General features: G+C 38.2%; 1 protein-coding gene across 1 annotated transcript; it reads left to right on the top strand.

Annotated features, from left to right (window-relative positions):
* Positions 1-1,526: 1,526 nt before the first annotated feature.
* CSTF2 (cleavage stimulation factor subunit 2) lies at positions 1,527-23,917 on the top strand. Its single transcript, XM_011383820.2, has 14 exons — positions 1,527-1,675; positions 2,738-2,816; positions 3,669-3,838; positions 4,876-5,012; positions 5,475-5,594; positions 5,709-5,846; positions 8,060-8,183; positions 12,048-12,110; positions 15,204-15,345; positions 16,101-16,276; positions 16,564-16,856; positions 20,412-20,522; positions 21,228-21,353; positions 23,689-23,917. The coding sequence occupies exons 1-13, from the start codon at positions 1,618-1,620 to the stop codon at positions 21,348-21,350; spliced, it is 1,734 nt and encodes a 577-aa protein (XP_011382122.1). The 5' UTR covers positions 1,527-1,617; the 3' UTR covers positions 21,351-21,353; positions 23,689-23,917.

The raw sequence follows: 23,917 nt of genomic DNA, 5'->3' as shown, positions 1-23,917 counted from the left end.
ATGTAGTACTTACTCCAGTCTTGGAAGTCTGACCTTCTACAGCCAAGAGAAAGAACGCAAGTCTCTGTGCCTTCATAATCTTGAATGTCTTTGCTTGCTTCAATTGAGCATAATCTAAATTCTTAGTATCATAAAGATTGGATAAGAATCCAAAACTTTCCACAAAACTTTCTGCAATGCCCCATAAAGCTCGACTGTGGTTTCTCAAATTCTTTGATTCTCCACTACATATCCTTTCTTTTCTGCTCAAAGGCCCTAAATAACACCTATCCTATATATTTAGTTTCATTTTTGTGTAGTAATACATCTTTCCTAGTTTTCTCCCTACCTCCTCATACTGCACCTGTATGGTTGTGTCAAGTGAGGCTGAGCCATAATACCTACAAGAGCGTCAGACGTTCCATCTTGTCTTCATTTTGCTGTAACAGGGAAACAAATAAACAAAAAAAAAATATTACTCTGGGAGTGAGTGTCACACTGAAGGGAAAAGACGCTCATGGACAGCAGATCCTGAGGCAGGGGTCACTAGCACATGGCCTATAAGTGAAACTCAAATATAAAAAAGCAAAAGCTTAGCAAATATCCCTTACACGTCCTCTTTTACAACCAGTACAGTAGGATTGGTTGATGAAGTGATAGAACCAACCGTCAATTCTCCATAGACAGTTAATGGCGGCAGAACAAACCCTGGCTAAGTGCTTCAACCGATTCTTGGGTGGTTTATTATTGTGAGTCCTTGACCTAACATCACTAGGTCACGTATTCTAAGTTATTTTCCAAAAATGGTAATAAAATATGTGAAGCCATTCACATTCTCTCAGTTATCCTGGGAGGCAATAGACACAGCAGTAAGCACTCAGTCTTCAGAGCCAAAGTAACCTGAGTTCAAATCATGCCTTAGCTGCTTTGCTTGTTGTGTACCACTGGTCAATGACGCTTCCCCTTCTGATGTTTTCTGATACCCTGCCTGCTAATGTCTTCCGCCTTCCCGCCTTGTCACCATCACCAAGACCAGGGAGCCCAGGGACTAGACGAGTAAACAAGGGTCTGTTCTCCCTTTACCTCCCCATCCTCTCAACTGTTAGCGCCTGGACGTTGAGTACCCACTCATTCTCTCACTCTCTAGTCTGTGGCGGCTGTGTTTACTCTTCTCACTCCGTAGACTGACAGCTTTTACAAAATGATAATTTGCACGCCGCTGGGGCGGGGCCCAGCATTTCCCGCCCCTCACAGGGCGTAATTAAAATAAAAGTGCCACGGTAGTTAGCAAATGATTTCCCTGTTTCCTTGGTAAAGCCGCTGCTGCCATCTTTATTGGAGTAGACGATTACTTGCGTTAACCTAAAGAAAGTGAATAATAAAGGCTTCAAATTAGCCTGGGCCTGCCCGAATCTGGATATGAATGAAGTTACTTTCGAGCGGCAGCCCTGCCCGGAAGGGTTAATGCTCTGGAGGAAGGAACGCGTGCTGTGACGCAATGACGCCAGGGGAGGGGCCCTGTGTCCGCCGGGCCCAGGCCTTTTCGGTCTAGGCGCAGTACGGAAGTAGGTTGGGCGCCGGACTCAAGCGCCTTGCGGAAGTATGCCGTAGCGCACCGGAAGCCGCCTGAAGAGAGCGATGGCGGGTTTGACGGTGAGAGACCCTGCGGTGGATCGTTCTCTTCGTTCGGTGTTTGGTGAGAGGAATTCTGTGGAGCCAAGCATGGGGAGGGACAGAAAAAGACAGTGAGAGGCGAGGAACACCGCCTGCATCTCATAAATCGCCATGGGAACCGACGATGGGTCGAACGTGTAGTTCTACCTGCCGCTCCTGTGAGGCGGCCAAGCTGGTGGACTCGTGGGCGGGGGATTCGCCTCTTCTCCCGAGGTTTCCCAGCCTTTCCACGAGGTGGCTGAGGAAGTTAAACTAGCATTCCGCTTCTATGCGGTTTTCCTTTCATAAACTTAAGTTACTTTCTAGAAGCGAGGGCACATAGCAACTGTCCTATACTGTTTCTCACCCCCTATCCCAGAATACACGTTATGTGCTGAGGGTATAGACCGTTGTGTCCACTTCCCGCCCTCAATGGCTTTCATCCTCTGCTTTTAGCCCGTAACATTTTAGTTCGTTGATAGTTGTAGCCGCTACCTGGCGTCTTAAAGTGGATTGTAAATAAATGAACAATTAAGACCTCGTCGAAGACATTTCGAAGAGGATCGAATCTATTCTAAGTAACTTTTTCATCCGGAATAAGATTTTTTTCTAAGTATGTGTGGTGATTTTAAACCTCCTTTTGGAAGGGACATGACAAAACAGTTCAGAATAATTTTTAAACATCTTCCACTACTTCCATGGTCATTCTTTGAAAGAAAGAGTGTATGTGTAAATACAGACATATGAGTCAGTTTTTTAAAATTACAATGTTGCTATTTTTAGTAGTTATTGATAAGACTAGCAGACTTTCAGATAAATACTGATGCCTAAGTATTTATTTTCACCAAAATTAAGGAGAATCTAACGCTTGTCAGATCAGCCTGAGAATTGATGTCACCTTTTGTATTTAGTCGCAGTGGTTTATCTTGCAATTAAAATCAGCAGACAAGATTGAAATCTTGGAACTAGGATTGGAGGAGCATTGTTGTTACAGTTGAGCCAATTGTTACATTTTAAGTGAGATAAGTAGGTACTGTTCATTTTCTTACTAAAAATCTAGGTTATGAATTCAGAATTTTAATATATTATCTATTTTCTTCCTTAGTGGGGAACATTCCATATGAGGCTACTGAAGAGCAATTAAAGGACATCTTTTCTGAGGTTGGACCTGTTGTTAGTTTCAGGTGAGATTCCCTTTCACTACCTGCTGGGAATTTCTTAAAAATCACCACAAATTTGGCCCTTAGTAATAATGGCAAGGCTTTTACTGGTGACTTTTTACATGCATTGTTTTTTCCCCTGTTTGTTTATAATAGTTTCATTGCAATGTAATTCACGTACCATGCAATTCACATTCATTTTTACTAAAAGATACTTTTTTTTTTTTTTAATAAATGTGAGCATGGCCGGCGGCATTCAAAGTTCATGCCATTTTCAAATATGCCCAGGCTTTTACTCTCTGCTGGGCCCTTTTGTGTTTCCTGTGCATGAGTGTTCAGTGTTAGGGTTGCCCAGATATGTGTAACTGGATTGGGTTTTCCCCAGAATCTGCTGCACATGCACAGTCAAGCAAGATACTTGGTATGATTTAGCTCTTTATTTTGCCTCCTTAACTTTTTTGTACTTTCTCTAACAATGACTACAATTTCAGGCTAGTGAAGCTATGAGCAGTCATAGCTTCATGCTCAACCACTACGAGGATTGTCACTCCTACTGACAACACTGCTGGGTGTGATCTTTTCCCACCACACCAAATTGAGCAAAATCCCCTTTACTAGCCATAGAGAAGCTGCTGGCCCTTATGACCTGCCCAGCAAAATCTTGTCAACTGAGCTAGGAGAGAGATTCATTTAAAAAAAAAAAGTTTATGAATGTCAACTGTAGTTGAAAAAATTTTTTCAATTAATGTTTAAAAAATATTTCAGTGAGCGATACGATTATTTGTCTTACAATCGACCAAATTAGAACATGGCAATGTTAGCAAGAACCCTGCGTGTATGTAACATTTGTGCCTGATACTTGGTTCTGCTTTCCAGATTGGTATATGATAGGGAGACAGGCAAGCCAAAGGGTTATGGCTTCTGCGAATACCAAGACCAAGAGACAGCACTTAGTGCCATGCGAAACCTGAATGGGCGTGAATTCAGTGGGAGAGCACTTCGAGTAGACAATGCTGCCAGTGAAAAGAACAAAGAAGAGCTGAAGAGTGAGTATAAACCCAAGTTGTATGTACATGAGTTACTAAAGATGTAACAATGAAGATTTTTCTATTTGTGATATGTTTTAGCATCTGCTGAAATGGTTACCCACATAGCTTCTTTACTTGACCCACCTGAGGTGCATTAGGAAAGTTTGTATCTTTTTTTCTTCAGTCTTTTTTTTTTAATAGTGACATAGGTTAACAAAATCCACTAAGTTTCAGCTGTACATTTTAACAGTAAGGCATATATATATTTACATTGTGCGTTCACTTCCCATAGTTAGATTTCTTTCTGTCACCACATATTTGACCCCTTTTACCTTCCCCCTTGCCCCTACCCTCTGGTAACCACTAGTCTATTGTTCATGTCCATGAATTTCCGTTTGTCCTGTTCATTTGTTGCTTTTAGGTTTATATCCCACATATAAGTGACAGCATGTGGTTTTCCACTTTTTCTGTCTGGCTTATTTTGCTTATAATGATTATCTTGAGGGGAAAGTTTATATCTTTGAGAAACAAAGTAAAGTTGACTTTAGAAGTCCTTCAGTTTCCAAGGAGTTGATTCCAGTTAGAAATTAATTCAGGCTCACCAAACAAGTAGTAGTGCTAAATACGTTACTGGTGTTTACCACTTCTGTAACTATGTTACCAAATCTGTAACTAACGGGAATACTAAGACATTCTTAAGCTTGTTTTTTATGAGGTTATAGATCCAGGAATTCCATTTTGAAATTAGCATCTTTTTCTATGTAAACCTTTTGCTTCTGAAATGGCTTGTCAAAGGAAATTAATATGCCTATTCCCTAATAATAAGTTAACATTGTCCACCTATGTCATCCTGGTCCTAGTTTTACTCTGAGAACAGAAAATACACTGTCACTTTCCTCCACAGAAATAAGAGACTTAGAAATCACTTATTTCTCAGCTCCAGAGAATTGAAAGTTATCAGCAAGTCCTTATGGCAGTGCTGGAAAGTAGATACTTGGTATGATTTAGCTCTTTATTTTGCCTCCTTAACTTTTTTATACTTTCTTCCTGATTAGGCCTTGGCACTGGTGCCCCTGTCATTGAGTCACCTTACGGAGAGACCATCAGTCCTGAGGATGCCCCTGAGTCCATTAGCAAAGCAGTTGCCAGTCTTCCACCAGAGCAGATGTTTGAGCTGATGAAGCAAATGAAGGTGGGAGGAGATATTAAATTATGAATAAATCCAATCACATCAAATTTTCTAGTTAATGGAAATAATTCCCTGAGTTCAAATAGAAGGTGTGCCTACTGACCACCATTTATTGCACCTTCAGTATTCCATATGTGCATAGTGTGTTTTACATTTTGTGCAAAGAGCTTTCCATTTTTGTACACAAACACACCAACACAATCTGGCTGGGTTTTTGTGACCTATAGATAACAAATGTGATATTAAAATGTGGCTTTTTTCCTAAATGATGGTATTATGGTATTTGAAATGCCTCTTCTTTCTTTTGCCTGCCATGACCAAGATTTTGTGTGCTATGCAAAAAACAATAATAGCTTTAAAAGCCTCTGGAATATTATGTTTCTCAGATCGGAATGGCTCTAAATCACTATCAATTTCTGAGCAATAAGTATGTAACCTGGTGATGAATCTGTTTTATCTTCTCAGCTCTGTGTCCAGAATAGTCCCCAGGAAGCAAGGAACATGTTGCTCCAAAACCCTCAACTGGCTTATGCTTTGCTGCAAGCTCAGGTAGTGATGAGAATTGTGGATCCAGAGATTGCTCTGGTGAGTACTTTGTGTTCTTCTATGGAAATGCTAGAGTAAACCTTGAGTATGATAGGAACTGCCTGATTGCTTTATTAAACAGATAGCTCATAGACTTGTCTTTTTACTTTTCAGAAAATTCTGCATCGTCAGACAAATATCCCAACGCTAATTGCAGGCAACCCACAGGCAATCCACAGTGCTGGGCCTGCCTCAGGAGCCAGTGTGTCAATGAACCAGCAGAATCCTCAGGCCCCTCAGGCCCAGTCTTTGGTAGGCCTTTACCCCTTAACATTTCTTTTACCTGTTTTAAAATGTCATTTTCATTTCAGGAGGATATATGGAAAAAAGAATAGGAGCCAGAGATGATAATTTCGGTTTCTAGGCATAAAAGCAGTTTCTAAGTTGCAGAGTATGTGACATCTGAATGAATATAGATTGGGTGCCCAGTTTAGAACAAAGAGTTCTTTCCTGTATGCCATTCTTTATAAGCTAATTTCATGTATATGTGCATGCGTGGCACTATGGTTGGCACTGTTATTCCATATACATCATTTCATTTAATACAGCAATTATATGAGGGTGGCACTCTTATTATCTTTATTCTTACCGATGAGAAAAGTAAAGCTAGCTTTCTAAGTGTGACACAAAACCCTGAAGCCATAAAAAAATCAGTACATCGGAAAACTGTACAATTTCTATATGGAGAAAAAGGAATAAACACCAAAGACAAATGACAAATTGGGAAAAAGTATTTGCCACACACGTGATGGGCAATAGGCTGATTACTTAACAGGCCTTAATCATGTTCAAGAATGTTTATTGCCACATTATAATAGTGAAAGACTAGAAACATGTATATCAGAAGAAGAACGGAAACAATGTGATAATACAGATGTATAATACAGAAGTGAAGATAAGTGAACGTGGAAGTATTCCCAAAATATGGGAAATATGTTGCTGCATATATCCCAAAAACATGTTGAGTGAGTTGCAAAGAATATGTTCAGGATGTAGTGATTTACATAAAATTTAAAAACATCTATAAAAATTCTTAAGTGATTGTCTAATAGGGGATATTGGGTGCAATTGGGGAAGACCATATGGGAGATTTCAATTGTATATGTAATGTATTTCCTAAGCAGCGTGGTTAATTTTATTTTCTGTACAATTTATATATCTGGAGTTTTTCATAATAAACAAAAAAGACCTCATAAATTAGTAAGAAAATTACCAATAACCCAGTAGGAAAGTATGTAATGGACATAAACAGTTCTCAAAAGTGGAAATACAAATATATGTTAAATATATGAAAAAGTGTTCGATCTCACAATAAGATAAACGTAAACAGAAAGTACAATAAGCTACCATTTTTCACCTATAGATTGGCAGAGGCGAATAACTGAATGGATGGTACAAAGGTTTAAGGCAGAGGTCTGCAAACATCTGTAAACGGCCAGATAATAAATATTTTCGGCTGTGCAGGTCGTGGAATCAGTCCTAACTACTTATATCTGCTGTTGGAATGTGAAACCAGCCACAGACAATACATAAACAAATGTTTGTAGTTGTGCTCCAATAAAACCTTATTTAGGAAACCAGGCAGTCAGCCAGATTTGGCCCATGGGCCATAGTTTGCTAACCCCTACTCTAATTCAATAGTTACTTTTCAGAAATAGAAAGGAAATAAATTAAGACCCAGAGAGGTTAACTAGTCCAAAAATAATATAATCATAAGTGCAAATCCAGGAACTGAACCTGGTTCTGTCTAACCTCATAGCCTGTTTTCTCTTAGCCACCTCACTATGCAATTTTCTGTTTTAGAGTTTTGTTTGTGTTCTATGAGAGTACATGTGATTTTTTTTTTATAACTTTTATTCTTTATTGAACTCTTTCTTTTCCAAGGGACTGCTCAGTCCTCTGGGGAATACACAGATTAAAACATAACATTCCCTTTCCCTCCAGAAGCTTTAATGTAGCATTAAAAAAAATTGACATTCCCCGCCCCCCCCCCAACCAGAATTATATCTGAGGACAGGGATGAGAAAAGATTTGATCAATAAAGAAATTTTTTTTTCATTTTAAAAATGCAGATTGCCAGCAGTTTCTTTATTTAAAAAAAAGTCCCAGTCTCCTTTTTTTCTTCTTTGCTTCACAGTACTTTTCTTTTTTACTCTTATTGCCACGTGCCAGTCATGAAGTCAACAATAGGTGCTATCTGCAGCCTCACCACACAGATAACACTTGTCAGTCTCAGCTTTTAGAATGTGATGTATCTTAACAATGCTATAACCAGGCTCTTCACATGTATTGCAACTTCTGTTCAAAATGTGTTATAAATCTAATGCTACATGAGACATGCCATACAAAAAGGATATTTGATAGAATATTTGGGGTGTCAATTTGAAGAGTTCTTTAAGATCACAGACTATGTATGTTGCGTCTCCAGAGAGACATCTGCATACTATGGTTTTTCTCTTGGTCAGGGTGGAATGCATGTCAACGGCGCACCTCCTCTGATGCAACCTTCTATTCAAGCTGGAGTTCCAGTACCAGGGCAAATACCAACTGCTGTAACCGGACCTGGCCCTGGTTCCTTAGCTCCTGGAGGTAGGTTTCATTTACAATCTTCACCATTTTGGTATTTTGCTAAAGTTTTATTATAGCAAATGGGATAGATATTGACATAAAATTAACACACTACTAGGAAGTATGTATCCTAGGTGGAGGAAATAGTTGATTTCTTATATATAAATTCTATATGTCTGAACAGGACAGTAAGGTGGAAAAGTACAGTAAAACTTCCAAATTAACGAAGGGAAAATTAGAATGAATGAAAACTAGATCAAGCCAGCAAATATAGAGAAAAGGAAAGGACACTGAAGTAAGTAATAACAAATGTAGAGTAAGGGAGAAGGAATAAAATCTCGTATAGTCATGATTCTACTAAATGAATGGACTGAGTTCTCCCATTAAAAGCCAGAGACTGTTAGATTAGGTTAAAAAGCATATAAAAAAAAAGAATACATGGTCATGTTTCTTCTTCTTATAGTTAACAGACATAAAATTGCATTTCATAAATATAATCAGACCAAAGACAAAAATAAAAAAGTTTTAAAACTGTATATGTTTATTGAACGTGTATATATAGGAATTACAGAGTATTGCTATTTCACTTGTAGATTTTCATCATTCAATAAAGTTAAGTAAAAAAGTTATGGGTGAAATAGTAATTCCCCATATGAAACGCCTATATGAACACATGATGTATATCAATATTGAAAGTTTTTGTGCAGCAGACGTGCTTGTTCATTTATCTAATTTGGGTTAGATTGGCTGCAATACTACTCATGGGAGATAATTTAATCTAAATTGTTCTATTTTGTACAGAGTAAAGTCGACAAGAATTGGAAGAAGGGATTTTTAAATTCCAGCTTACTCACAATTTTCATTTATCCTATAGAGTTATAGATAAATTATCTTTCAGTGAAAGAAATGGATTCTGTAATTTATGCATTTTTGAGTTTTAGGTGTATAATTTACTGTAAAATGTCACAAATTGTAATGTGGTTCTACTACACATGACAAGTATACAAACCAAGACATGTGCAGCTCATTCATTACGTGGGTTGAAAAACACCCAAATACCCTGTTCAGTGAGATAGATGCACTGATCACACACTTGGATGTCAAAACAATGTCACATTGCTATAAAAGTTTCTAAATGTCTGCTCTCCATTTCTGTACTTACATTGTCACGAACTGTTAACATACACACTGTGGATCAGCTGTGTTAATGGACAAAAAAATAAGTAGAGACAAGGAATAAAATAATGGAATCAATAAGCTTAATCTATAGAAGGTGCCTTTTGATTAGAGAATGTACCCCCCCCCAGCAATGATCATGGAACAGTAAATAAAAAAATAACCATGTACTTAGCCATAAAATAAAAACAAATTTTAAAATATTTTATAGGCTGCATTCTCTTATTGTAAGCCAATAAAATTAAAAATGAATAAAAGGTGACTTAAAAAAATTTTACTTAGAAAATTAAAGAACATACTCTAGGTAATCCTTGAATTAAATAAAAAATATAAAGAAATTTATAAGCTATCTAAAAGACCACAAAAAGTAGTACACTTTATACAAAAACAGTATGGGAAATAGTGACAGCAGTACTTAAAGAAAAATGAATACCCTTAAATGCCTATATTATTAAAGAATAAAGGAAACCTACTAGTTTTAAATAATTAGAAAAATAATTTTTAAAAATACCAAGAAGAAGGAATTAATAAATATAAAAGTTGAAAGTAAGTATAAAAGGAAAAAAAAAGTGTAAAAGGAACTTAAATAATTGAATTTTCAAGTGATTTTTTTGTGAGTTTGTAGCATTTATACTTCTGAAGTTATTAAAACTTCACTTAAGATTTTTGAGGTCCCTTGTACAAGGGGTAACAACCCATTAGGAAAGTAGGTAAAGAAAATGAGTAGGCACTTCATAGAAGAGCAAATCCAAATGGCAACAAAAACAAATTCATTTGTGGTCAGGGGATTGCAAATTAAATAACGAGATTTCACTTTACTTCAACCCAGCAGACTAGCAGAAGTTTCAAAGAGAGTTGACATTATTGGTGGGGAATATGGTATCATACATTGCTGGTGGAATTGTGAAGTTTTTCAGTCTTTTAAGAAAGTAGTGTCACATTAATATAAGAAATTATGCCTATAACTCCTGCCACTATTTTCTTCAGATCCTAAATCTTTGTATTGTTTTGGTGAGTGGTCTGAATAAATCATAGAATGTTATGTCTAGAAGAGAGCTTTGAAATCAATTAGATCTGTGGTTCTCAAACTTTAGTGTACATTAGAATCACATAAAGGGATTATTAAAACACAGATTGCTGGTCTCCATCTCCAGACTTTTAATGCAGCAGGTGTGAGGTAGGGCCCTGAGAGTTTGCAGTTCTAACAAGTCCTTGGTGATGCTGACATCGCTGATCTGAAGACTATATTCTAAGAACCACTGGTTTAAGCCAACTCCTCCTCTTTACAGATAAGGAAGCCTGGAATTATGTTAATTTTATCAAATCACTTGTTCAAAATCACAGTTACTTAATAGCAGGGGTAGGGCTAGTAGGTTCAGGTTTTTTATCCATGGCTATTAAATGCCTAACATGTTAAATGGAATTAGAACGTGAAGTGAACGTTGACATTTTAGGTAAATATTAATGCAAACAGTTAAGCTTGTCTTTTCTCCCTACTCGCAGCATACATTGTTCCTCTGAGGAAAAGAATTATTGCTTTGTGGTAAGGACCAGACAAGGACTTGTGGTACATGATTATTCCTTGTACAGCAGTCATCATACCCTGACTGGTTAGAATAGACAAGTGATTCTCAACTCTGTTAGACCCAGTGGCCCTTCTTCATAACAGATACGTTGCAGTGACTCTTTACTATCCTGAAATGAAATGCATAGATAATATAACCTATTTAACATGTTTTCTAAAAAAAAAAAAAGCAGTATAATGTCTTAACTATATCATAAAGGATACGTAAAAGAAAATTATAAGAAAAAATATTTTTAATATGCAAGTGTTCAGGCATAACTACACTAGAAAACAAAAGGTAGTAGTCAGGTGCTTGCACCTATACCATGAAAGTAAAATGTCTGCAAATGTAGACAGATACAGGTTTGTGGGGTTTTTTTGTTTTCTTGATTTTTTTTTGTTGGTTTTTTGTTGTTTTTTGGGGGGGCAACTCAGATACCACAAAAATTGTTGACATTGGTGATGTGATTTTCTGAAATGATGAAAACTCTTGGTAAAGTTCTTAACAAAACAAAATACAGTACCCATAATTTACTCAGTAATTGAGTTTCTGGAAAATTGAGTAAATGTATACACACACACAAACAGGTCAAAGAAGCTTTTGTTTACAAATAAGACAGACTTAGGTTTTAAATTCGAGTGACAATATACAGGTTTTCATTCGTGTGTTAAGCGAGAAATTTGCAAGACAAGGTAATTCTTGGTTTTGTGGGTCTATCTCATACATTATAGGACATCCAGTATCCCTGTTGGGTTCTCATTAAACACCAGCTTTGACCCCACAAATCTTTGTCACAACCAAAACTGTAAACCCACACATTTACAAAATGCCCGAGAACATTACTGCCTCCTGTGAGAGGAGTTACGTGGGTAAGTGCCCTTGTTCTCCTGTATTACAGAAGAACTTCCCGCCAAGGTATTGGTATCCAATGGGATTAAATATTCATATAATTCACTTTTCTGTCACTGAAGCCTAAAGTATACTAACAAACTCCACCTTCCTCATAACCGCATTGTTTGATGGTAGTTATCTTCCCTTGTAGATTGCTGCTTATAGGGCAGAAAGAGAAAATTTGTTAGCCACTATCCTAATTTTTTCCCCACTGTCCTAATTTGTGTTTTCTTTCTGTCCCTTTATCTTCTAGGAGGAATGCAGGCCCAGGTTGGAATGCCAGGAAGTGGACCGGTGTCCATGGAGCGGGGACAAGGTACATAAATAGTAATGTCTGATTAATGTGGACTGGACTTAGAAATGTTCTGTAGCTGCACTATCTAAGATGGTAATGTGGCAGCCACTAACCACATGTAGCTATTTGAATGTTAAAGTAATTGAAATTGAATTGAAATGAAGTAAAATCTAAGCTTCAGTTCCTCATTCACACTAGCCACATTATAAGTGCTCAGTGGCCTCATGTGGCTAGTGGATACCCTCCCTACTGGATATTGCAGATATAGAACATTTCCATCATTGCAGAGAATTCCGTTGGACACCACTGGTCTAGACTTTCCAACTAGTGATTCAGAGCCCAGTTCTACAAGAACTGATGACGAAGCAAGTGGATCCTTAGTTTCCATTTAATTTATATCACCTTTTCCTGATAGTCTAATGATTCTGCTGAAATGATTCACTCTCCCTCTGGATATCTCTTGACTGAGTAAGGAATTTTAATAATGAGCTTGTAATAATGCATCTGGGTATGTTGAAGTCTAAATTGAAACCCCAGAGAAAACTGGGGAGGGGGGAATCAAAGGTCTATGAAGCCTATATAGGTGTATGTTATACTTTGGCAGTAACACTAGATACCATAGCGGCAGCTGCTCCAAAATCTCCACTTTATTTCTCTATGTTATTGGAGTTTAAAGAAAAAGAAAATGCAATGTTTCAGTTGAAAACAACATTAGGAGGAGAGAGAGCGAGAAAACAGAAGGAACTAACAATAAAACTGAGTGAATACTGTAGGCCAGGCTCTTTAATTTTTATAAACAACCTTGTGAGTTAGGGGCAGCACCTGAGTTTTCAGGTAAAAAGATGGAAGTTCAGAGTTTTAAGTTACTCAAGGGGACATGGTAAGTAAATACTAATATCTGAACAATGTAGACTAGAGTGGGTGTGCTCATCTTTTCCACCTCGTTAAGTTTAAGAGCTAAGATTTTAAAGTCCCTGATTCTAGAATCTGTCCTCTTATGTCAATCCACACTCCCTCTGTTAACTTCCAAAAATACTTTGCAATGTCTTCTGTTCTTATTCATCATGTCCTTGTGATGAAAAAGAACTTCTGTGGACAAGCAGAAAGAAGCTTAAGTTACTTCTTCTTAACATGTGGCCTGTAAGTGAAACCTATTTTTAAAGCAAAATATTAAGAAATAGGCCTATGTACTGTACTCCTTGACTATTGTTTGTACACTGAGGTGGTTACTGAATTGACAGACTAATAATTTTGTCAGATAGTTGACAACGGAACAAGCTCTTGGCTACGTACCTCATCTGAGAAGCCCATGCTTTTGTGCTAGTGTGCCCCACCGTCTGAGCTAATCAGTAGATTGTGTATGTGCCCCAAAGTAATTTTGCAGTAGTGAGGAGGAATTGGGATTTCAGTCATACTTTTACCTCTCCACAAGCCATCCATCAAGCTAGAGCTATTTAATATACACTTCCAGAAGACATCTTTCCTGCTATAGTTAGCTTCAACTTTTTGGTCAAAAGTTAACAAAAGGAAGTAACTCAAATTTTGAAGGTATATCAAGGCTCTCTTCATGAGGAGACAAAGTGAGATGAGTTTCCTTTTAGCTTTCCTTCACTACCCCTCAGAGGAAGCAAGAAGCTTTTCATTTGTACCTAGTTTGTCTTTTTCTGGAATCCTTGTTTTTTTTGCACATTTATAATGGTGAAAGGAGACAGTGAGATGTTTAAGAAAATACTTTCTCTTGCCTTCTGCCACCTTTGTTTAGTGTTGGTGCCTTTGTCATCTTCTCATTGGTCTTTGTTTGCTATTGTCATGATGTTTATTTATTATCAAAGACTTGCAGTGGCAGAGTGTTTCTTTAGGAGTAATGTTCTCTTTTCTCATCTAATGTTCATTCATTGCATTTTCCTGTTTGATACTTTTTGATAGCAAAAATTTTTATGCTTTAAAATATGGCAAAAATAGTACTGGTACGGGCCTCTCCAGAATAAATTTTGCCTTCTAGATGCAGTATAATTTATTTCATTTTTCCTTATGACATATGTTTATATTCTTTACCTAACTAGAGAGTCAGAACCATCCTTTTAATATTTTTGGTTTTTTTAATGGTATCATAAGGTGATTTAGAGAGAATCATAGTAGCAGAGGTGAAAATTGAAAGTGGCTGGTTATTCCTGCCTAGTCAGTGGCCCACAGGTTTCAACTAGGAAATGATCTCATCAAAGTGACACAGTTTCAGATCCCGAAGAACACAGTTTAGGAAGATGTTGTAGCCCAGGGCAAACTAATGAACTCTTGGCTTTTTAACTAACATGTAAATCTCCAGTGTCAGTATGTGTATGTTTCTGTATGTGTGTGCAAGCTCTTTTAAGTGTCTGCTCTTTCTCCTTTTGAACTTACTGCTTACCTAGGAACCCTACAGCACTCGCCTGTGGGACCCACCGGGCCTGCCTCAATTGAGCGAGTTCAAGGTACCCATTGTATCTGCGGGTTTCCTTTGGCTTGTGGTGTTCAGGGTGGGACGTTGAGAGGACAAGGGCTGCTTGGCAGTCATCCTCCCGTTCAGAACCCAAAAGGGTAGTGTTTTGGGTTTTTGTTTTTTAATTTTTTTCCTGTTGGGGCCACAAGCCTAAGATTGACCTCTTCACACAGGGCAGAGAACATGGATGATATGGGCATCTGTCCGAGGCTGTACTCCCTCCCTACTGGTGTCAGGAGGCTTGGATGGAATAGCGGTCTGTAAGGAGACAGCAGGTTCTTGCAGAGCCATGGCAGTATTCACATATGCCAAGACCCTACCTCTCTTTTGTGACTCTGGTCCTTGAACTAAGATTAATTTTAAGGAAAACCAGGAGCATAAGTTTCTTCAGGTTACAGTGCTAGTCCTTGGCAGATTGCTCCCCATTTTGCTTTTTACATAATTCCATCCATACCTCTGACATGGCACAGATTCTGCCTACACCTTTCTTCTGTTCTTGAACTGCAAGAGGAGTCTGCTGTGGTGAGGTTTCACCCACTCTAAGGTGTCTGAATTATGTTGTCAGTGGTATATGGAGTCATTTCTTTTTCCCTTATGTGTCCTTCACAGCAGTAACTCCCCGTTTGTTTCCCTGTCAGTGCCGATGCAAGACCCCAGAGCAGCTATGCAGCGTGGGCCCTTGCCTGCCAATGTCCCAACTCCTCGAGGTCTGTTAGGAGACGCTCCGAATGACCCACGTGGAGGCACTTTACTTTCTGTAACTGGAGAGGTAGAGCCTAGGTAAGCAATGACATAGAACAAAAAGCTTAGAGGAATCAGAATTTGCCCTTGCTTTGAGAAGAAAGTCTTTCCATACCGGTTCTACCTGTTGGCTGCTGTCCAAGATTAAGCACCTCTCCTTGGGCAGAACCGTGTAATTGAGTATGTCATTTTGAACTAACCATGGCTATTCCATCTTTAGAAATTGGAAGTTCTAGCATATATACCGGAATAGGAAAAACTTATATTCTTTATTGGTAATGGTAATATCATAATGGCAATAATAATAAAATCATAATTGATATTAATAGGGATTATGCCTCTGACCCTGCTCTGAGTACTTAACTTAAATCATCTCATTAAATCCACACAACAACCCTATGAAATTGATACTAATGTCAGTCCCATTTTACAGATGAAGAAATTGAGGCATAGAGAAGTTAAGTAAGTGTGCCCAAGATCACACAGGTAATAAGTGATGGAGCCTAGATTTGAACCCATACAGTAACCATGTCCTTAAGCGTACTTATTATCTATAATGGATATCCATTAATTCCTTCTTAATTTTAAGTGCCCTGACCAAATATGGAATTCTAGAATATGTTGATTTACATCTCCATAGCTTTGCTTCAATCTCTGATGTTATTCTCTTAGCATTCATAGACTGATGTTTGCATCATTTCTTTGTCTGATTTTTAGTTATTGGTCTTCTGGTTGACACTTTTATCTTGTTGTTTTGTTCTGTTTTAAAATATAACATTTTTTTCCATCTTTAGAGGTTACCTGGGACCACCTCATCAGGGTCCACCCATGCACCATGTCCCTGGCCATGACAGCCGTGGCCCACCCCCACATGAGATGAGGGGAGGACCATTAGCTGAGCCCAGACCTCTGATGGCAGAGCCAAGAGGACCCATGCTAGATCAGAGGGGTCCACCCTTAGATGGCAGAGGTAAGAAGAGCAGACCATGTCACAAGACTGACTGGTAGTTGTAGGCCGATGGTAAACCCAGCTGTCTTAGGTTCTAATCTGGGATAAAAAATGCTAGGGTGTTCGGATTGGTAAGTATTTTTAAGGTTTATCTGCAAATCTGAGAAATTGGAGAAGAGAAAGCAGTCAGTCTCATGTAGTTAGGTGGGGATGTGACTAGAGGAATAGATTTCTATCTTGGATTGTTGGTTCTTCTTGCCATAAAGGTGAACAGCTACTTGATGGTCTTCTCGCACCTTACTTTATAGGTGGAAGAGATCCCCGAAGCATAGAGGCACGAGCCATGGAGGCACGGGCCATGGAGGCAAGAGGATTAGATGCCAGAGGATTGGATGCCCGTGCGATGGAAGCCCGTGCGATGGAGGCTCGTGCGATGGAGGCCCGTGCGATGGAGGCCCGTGCGATGGAAGTCAGAGGGATGGAGGCCAGAAGCATGGATACGAGGGGCCCGGTCCCTGGCCCTAGAGGCCCTATACCTAGTGGAATCCAGGGTCCCAATCCAATTAACATGGGCGCAGTTGGCCCCCAGGGATCCAGACAGGTAAGTGTAACTTTCACTTCTAGCTTCTATGTGAAATCTTGATCTATCCAGGAATTTATTATTGAGCCTAATTATTACTGCTTTCTGATTTGGACTATTTCTCAGCTTGTTAGAAAGGAACGATTACAGTCTCCCTTCATTTAGTTTCTCTGTCCCTTAGGATGGTGATTTTCTGGCCACCAGGAATATCGTCCAAAGGAGCAACCTTGTCCCACAATTTCGGGACCTCTTCCATTCAGAGAAGAGGCCCTGAAAATATATCTGGAGAATCTAGGCATGGGTCTTTGAAAAACCTCCCCCGCCCCCCCAAAAAAAAAATCCTAATGTACAACCCTAAGAGCCACTGCATTAGAGAATATGAAGAGTTCTTCGTGGCCATTTGGATAATCTTAGGTTTATATAAACCTATTTTAATTTGCTTTCATTACATAGCCTAAGTGAACAGTAGAGTATGAAAGGTAATTTACTAATGTTCACCTTAAAACTTGTTGAACCAAATTCTTATCTCTGCTTTCTCTTTATTTAGCTCCCCCAGCTATGTGTACATGATGGTCTCTGATGGTCTATGAGTTGTCATCTCCTCCCTCTTCACTCCCACTTAGTTGTGGGGAGATATGTGTGTATCTTCCCTAGGTTTTTATATGCTAGAACCTTCATCTGTCTCGAGCCCCTTCGTCTTCCTTTTTCCTGTATGTGTCTTCCTCCTTCCTCTCTGTACTTGTCTCTCTTTCCTCTTCCATGTGCTTCTGTGCCTTCCTCCCCTCGTCTGTGAGTGTGTGCGAGTGTGTGTGTATGATAGAGAGAGAGAGACAGACAGACAGACAGACAGACAGACAGATAGAGAGAGAGAAAGGGAGAGGGGGAAGGAAAATGTCAGCTGAAATGGAACATGTTAGTCATCCAATTCTCTCATTTTGTAGGTTTGGAAACAGACCCAAGAATTCAGTTGCCTTGTCTAAATGAACACAACTAAAAAGTGGTAGAGCAAGGAATAGGACTCACTCTTTTTTTTATTGTACCACACTCTGTCCTGTTATCTGCATGCTGCATATGTGTATGTGTGTGTCTACCTCCTCTTTAATATGAAATATGAGTATGTTGTTTCTGGTATGTGTAGAAGACGACTGTTCATTATTATCTTTCAAGTCATACTTCTTAAAAAAATGTGTTCGTGGACCTTGATGTTTATTTTGCCCTCTATGATCAGTACCCTCATAATAATGGTTTTTATGCATTCTTTTAGTCATTTAACAAATATTTACTGAGCACCTACTATGTATGAGACAGAGCTATAGGTACTAGGGATATAGCAGTGTGAACAAAACAGTCCCTTCCCTGCAATGTGAGGAGCCAGGTGACAGTCTGACAGTGAAGGAAACCATGGGGCTTGCATTCTAGTTGGGGAGACAGACAACAAATTATATGATGTGCTTATGTAATTCTGTCGATAATTCTGTGGAGAAAGATGTTGAAAATAATGGTTGAAAGACCATTTCTTTGTAATGTCTCACTGCTTTATTTCTGCTAACACTTGAACTCACTCTGTAATATTAGGTTTATATAGTTTTCATTAGTAGATTCTATAGTGCTAATTAGATTTGAGGTAGAGCAAATAAAAAATCTTCAAACCTTTTAAAAATTGTTTAAATCAATGTGTTCACTTATAAATAAATATATAAAATATATTCACTCATATATAATAGATATACCACAAAAACTTTACTTCCTCCCCATATTAGTGACCCCCCTCTCCTATAGATAATTGCTTTTATTAGACTTTTATGTATCTTTCTAGCAAGTAAAAATATATTTTTTTATTTTTTCAAATATGAATATATATACATTCTTATTTCCCCCTCTTTTCACTGTTCTGTGCCTTGTTTTTTTACTTAACAGTATACCCTTAATGATTTTAAATCAGATTTTAAAATTAACTCCAATATACCTAAGTTAGAAACTTGCCAGTAAAAGACTCATTATTACTAGGGTGATTATATAACTTAATTCAAAGAGGGACATGTTTGAGAGTGAGAGTACTGTAAGTAATTACTCTGGGACAAAAGCATAAACTGGGACTGTCTTAGGCAAACCTAGATGTGTGATCACCCATATTATTGCTTGTCTTCCTAGAGCAAGCACTCCTGGAAACTTTAAATGGCAATTAGCGGATGGTCAGATCACATTACAGTACTTCAAATTAGTATCGAGTGAAGCTTCAAAAAGGTTATTCTCAGGGATGTTTTGGATCTGTAACAGATTATGAAAGTTCAGAAGAGTCTCTGGATTCAGTATTGATAAAGAACAGAAAATGATAATATTATAGCAATCTATACAAAGCTGTACTAATGCTTTAGCTCTCTGATGTCTTTGGGAAATGAGTTAATGCGTGTAAATGAATGTTCCAGATAATAGAATTGTTCTATCAAGTTTTTAAACTACTTGAATGAAAAATAATTTCTAAAGTGTATTACGCTTCTTTCCCTTTTTAAACAGCATACAAAAAATGATTTTAATTGTTTAGATTACTCAGGGTCATCATTAAATGTCCCCATTAGTGTATATGTTATAATAGAAAGCATAGTTAACTCCTCGTTTTTGGTTTCCTTCACTGTCAGGCTGTCACCTGGCTCCTCACATTGCTATCATGGTATCTACTCCTAAGAGCCTATCCACATTTCTGTAATGCTTTGGTGCTTCTAACCTGCTGGGGAAGCAGGTAACAAGTTTGTTAACAATTTGTGTTTAAAAGTACCTGATCTCTAGGTGAGTGCCTGAGTGCGAACATAACTCCACCATAAAGGCCTTTCAGCAGTTATTCTATGTGCTCTGAGGCCTGTTTCTTGGGTTCTGGTAGTCTTCCTAAAGATTGAACTCACCGAAGATCATAAAAACTATTAAGTCCAATATAACTGCATTTTGTTCTTTTAATTTGGGTCGGTCGTATCTCTTGGTCTCTATTTAGCAGAAAGCACCTGCTGCATATTCTCTCTGGAAAGTTACAAAAAGCAAATGTTGGGCTAATAGCAATCTTCTCCCCAAAGGCCTTCTCATCTCCTTTCTGCCTCTGCCATCATGATCATCTCTTCCTTACCTGTGGGATAGAGATGACCCCTTTGATATGAACCGCCTATGTCCAATTGAACTAGAGGTGGTATCCTTTGAATGTAGCTTCCCCAGTGGACCAGCATGCATTATCTCTAGACTCCGTCGGCTTTCATTTGTTTCCACTGAGCACTAGTTTCTGAGGTGCTCTCAGTTTTCTTTGTGTTTATGTGGCTGAATTTTACTTAATTTGATGGTATCCAGTTGTGTTGTGTGATATTTGTTGATTCTGGAACTATTGTAAGCAAATGTATCTAACTTGCTAGTTGATCTCTGCCTAAACCCTGCCTTCTGCCATTGCTAGCAGTAGGAAGTAATCTTCAGAGTCATTAATTTGCTTTTCTTACTTATATCCATAATCAGATCATATATTTTCACATTGCTATTACTGGATTCTGGTTACCTATATGAGAAGTTCTGAAAATCTCTCCTCATCTCTCTTTGTGCACATAGGTCCCAGTCATGCAGGGAGCGGGCATGCAAGGAGCAAACATCCAGGCTGGAGGTCAGCCTGGTGGCTTTAGTCCTGGCCAGAACCAAGTCACTCCACAGGACCATGAGAAGGTAAACAACACTGTTTGAGTGCCTCCATATGCACAAATCTTCTGGATTCCTCTTCGTAGTTACCATTTGGAAGTCCTGAGTTTTCGGAGTCCCTTTCAAAGTGATATTTACTCTTAGAATTCTTTGTGATCTTGTTAACTGAAAATTTGTGAGCCAGTTCTAAAAATCCTTAAATGGATGTATATAAATGGCAGCTTATCTTATATTTCAGACTCATCTGTCAATAGCAGTTATTTGTGCAGGCCACATTGACCTGAAAATCCAAATCCCTTTTTTCAGCCCCTTTCTTCCTTATCTCTAAAAACAGTAGCAGATTCCCCACAAATATCTTTCTCTTTCTATATTTGACCATTTTGGGGAGCTGGTATTTGATGGAAAGGCTAAAACTTCTGAAAAAGAGAGAGATTTTCAGAACAGGATTAAAAACTGAAGACTTCCCAGGGATCATAGATTCCACCTTAGTCTTCAAGAGCTTTGGGATCATGAAGGTGTCTGTTTTGAGCCTTCTAATCTTGAGTATTATTGTACTTGTGCTTTTCATTGTACCTTTTCTTACCAGCTGGTTTTGGTTTTTGTTTAGTTTGGGTTGATTGAGGGGTGCTGTTTTCTATGTGTGAAATATCCTTCCTTTTTGGACAGAAACTGGCATTGTGTTTTTAGATGTCATCATTAAAATTCACTACCTTTATTTTTCTCTCTGCACAGGCTGCTTTGATCATGCAGGTTCTTCAACTGACTGCAGATCAGATTGCCATGCTGCCTCCTGAGCAGAGGCAGAGTATCCTGATCTTAAAGGAACAAATACAGAAATCCACTGGAGCACCTTGAAAGGTGAGCAGACCTACCCCACCTAAGTCAGACAAGCTCTTTATGCATTTGGGGTATATACTTCCAACCTTAACCAACAGGACTCTCCTGATTTCAAGACTCCAAGGCCTGTACTCCTCTTGGCTGAACTCTTTACCCCTCAGTAGGTCAGCCCCTACTGGGATAGTGGAAGGCTACAGGACATTTGTTCAGCTGTTGAATTAGTTGTAATCTTTTTTAACCTTTCCTTCTTAATGGCAAAAGGAACATACAATCAATTTAATAAATTAATCGAATAAAGAAATGTAAAAAGTTCAGGGTAAAAAGCTCTACTTCCTCACTCTTGATCCCCAGACATAACCTCTAAATATAGTTTAGTGTATATTTTTTCAGAGTCAGTTATGTTATTTTACCCCAAACTGTTCCATATAAATGGAAAAAATACAAAGCATTTCAATAAAATGTATACATGTTTTAGTTCCCAGTATCTATTTTATATTGAATATTTTAAGGGTAAACTATTACAGCACGTAATTAAAATCATGAATGTCCACCACCCCCATCAGTTCCTATACATTTTAGAGGTTGCTCTACACTTACTGCCCTTATTTTTCTTTCTCATTGGTCAGGTAAAAGGGATCATAATCACGTGACCTGAACATATATCGGTCTTTCTTTCTTAAAATTTCCCAACAACATCTCGTATTTCTTTAGCAATTCTGTTTTCTAAAAACAGTTTAAAATTTACATTGTCCTTTATAGACTAGTGGTTACCAGACCACTATAGAGTAGTGGTTACTACTGGGGTGGGGGAGGGAGGAGGGAAGTAGATGGGGTAAAGGGGGCCAAATATAGGGGTGTAGGAGGAGGGATAAGGGAGTAAAGGGGATCAAATATATGGTAGCTGAAAGAAATGACTTTGGGTGTTAAACATGCAATAGAATATACAGATGTCAAATGATAATGTACACCTGAAAATTATATAATTGTATTAACCAATGTGACCCCAATAAACTTAAAAAATATTTACATTGTCCCAGTGTCAGCTGGAATATCACATTTTAAATTTCTACTTTTTACTCCATTTGTATTATAATTTCCATCCATATATTATCATATAAGAGTGAACTCATTTATACTAATTAGCAGTCTTTACTAAACGTATTTTAATCCATATTTGTAATGTCATTAAAACATCCAGACTAGAAATATGCATCATATCTGTCATAGATGAATGAATGGCTAGCTAGGCTATCAGTCTGATCAGTACTTTAACTTTTAGTTCAGATACCCAAGGCATTCTTTTTTTGTATTAGTAAAAGCATAGATTACCTTTTATATGCAGAGGAAGAAATTAAAAAAACCACTTCTTTCCTTTTACTTTTTGAAATTTATTTATGCCAGAGAAGGTGTTCTCTATAATGTGAGAAAATTTGGGGGGGGGTAATGGAGGTAGAAATGTTTCTGAAAGTCCTTTCATTAAATGTTTTCTTGTTTATATCTCATATGAAAGCCTTACACATAAACCACGGGTAAAAGTTTTTTGTTTTACCTTTGATTTTGAAATAATTGTAAATTCACAGGTAGTTGGAAAAATAGTCCAAAGAGCCTCATCCCTCAGCTTCCTCCAATGATAACATCTTGAGAATCTGTTTTACAGTACCTTTTTGATTTGTAGTACAAAATCAGAAAAATTGAAATTGGTACATAGCTGCTAACTAGACTGCAGATCTTACTCAGTCTTTACCATTTTTTAAACCTACATTAATTTGTGTGTGTGTGTGTGTGTGTGTGGTGTGTGCATGTAGTGCTATGCAGTTTTACACAGGCAAGGTTTTAATGTGCATGTGCTTTTCACTGCATACTGTAGCCAAAATGTTGGTTCTCCCTCCATCCTATACCTCACTAGTTTTGATCTATCTCTGCTGTCACTGACAGACTTACGTACTATTACCATTAGATCACTGGTTCTCAGCCTGAGGCAGTTTTTCCCCCTACAGGACATTTGAAAATGTCTGGAGACATTTATAGTTGCCAGAATTTTAGGGGCTGTGTTGTGCTACTGGCATTCAGTGGGTAGAGACTCGAGAATCTACTAAACATCTTATAATACACAGGACATTCCCCTTTAACAGAGTTTTTCTAACCCCAGATGTCAGTAGTGCTGAGGTTGAGAAACCCTGCTGTAAAGGATGATTACTTTGGGGAGGCAGGAGCCAGACACCTTAGGAATCTCCCCCTGGTGTTTTGCTCTTAGATATAGTCTCCCTCCCTGGCCTTATTTTTTTTTTCCCCTGATGTTTGGTGAAGAGATCTTTGTCTCCACTTCTAATGGCTTTCTCCCAACTTTTCCTTACAGGTTTTCAAAAATCCCTGGCAACAAGTCTGGAAGTTAATTATATAACTCTATTGAAATGTTGCAAAAAGATGGCTTCTACATCCTTAACCCTTGAATGACTCAAATTGGTGCCAGGTGGAGGACTCCCATCACCTTCTCTCAGAACAAAACAAGTCCTTTCTGTTGTCTTAGTTTGTATATTTTCTGTGACTTGAAATAAACTTTGAACACAATTTTAGTATACTGCAAA

The sequence above is a fragment of the Pteropus vampyrus genome, unplaced genomic scaffold (genome assembly GCF_000151845.1).
Source record: "Pteropus vampyrus isolate Shadow unplaced genomic scaffold, Pvam_2.0 Scaffold543, whole genome shotgun sequence".
Lineage (NCBI taxonomy): Eukaryota > Metazoa > Chordata > Mammalia > Chiroptera > Pteropodidae > Pteropus > Pteropus vampyrus.
The sequence above is the reverse complement of the archived record's forward strand: the minus strand, read 5'-3'. Positions and strand labels throughout refer to the sequence as shown.

Excerpts from the sequence above, each read along its gene's own strand:
- CSTF2 (XM_011383820.2), top strand. The coding sequence starts at position 1,618 with ATGGCGGGTTTGACGGTGAGAGACCCTGCGGTGGATCGTTCTCTTCGT. Across the intron at positions 5,013-5,474 it reads AGCTGATGAAGCAAATGAAG|CTCTGTGTCCAGAATAGTCC; the intron begins GTGGGAGGAGAT and ends TTATCTTCTCAG. Across the intron at positions 12,111-15,203 it reads GTCCATGGAGCGGGGACAAG|TGCCGATGCAAGACCCCAGA; the intron begins GTACATAAATAG and ends TTTCCCTGTCAG.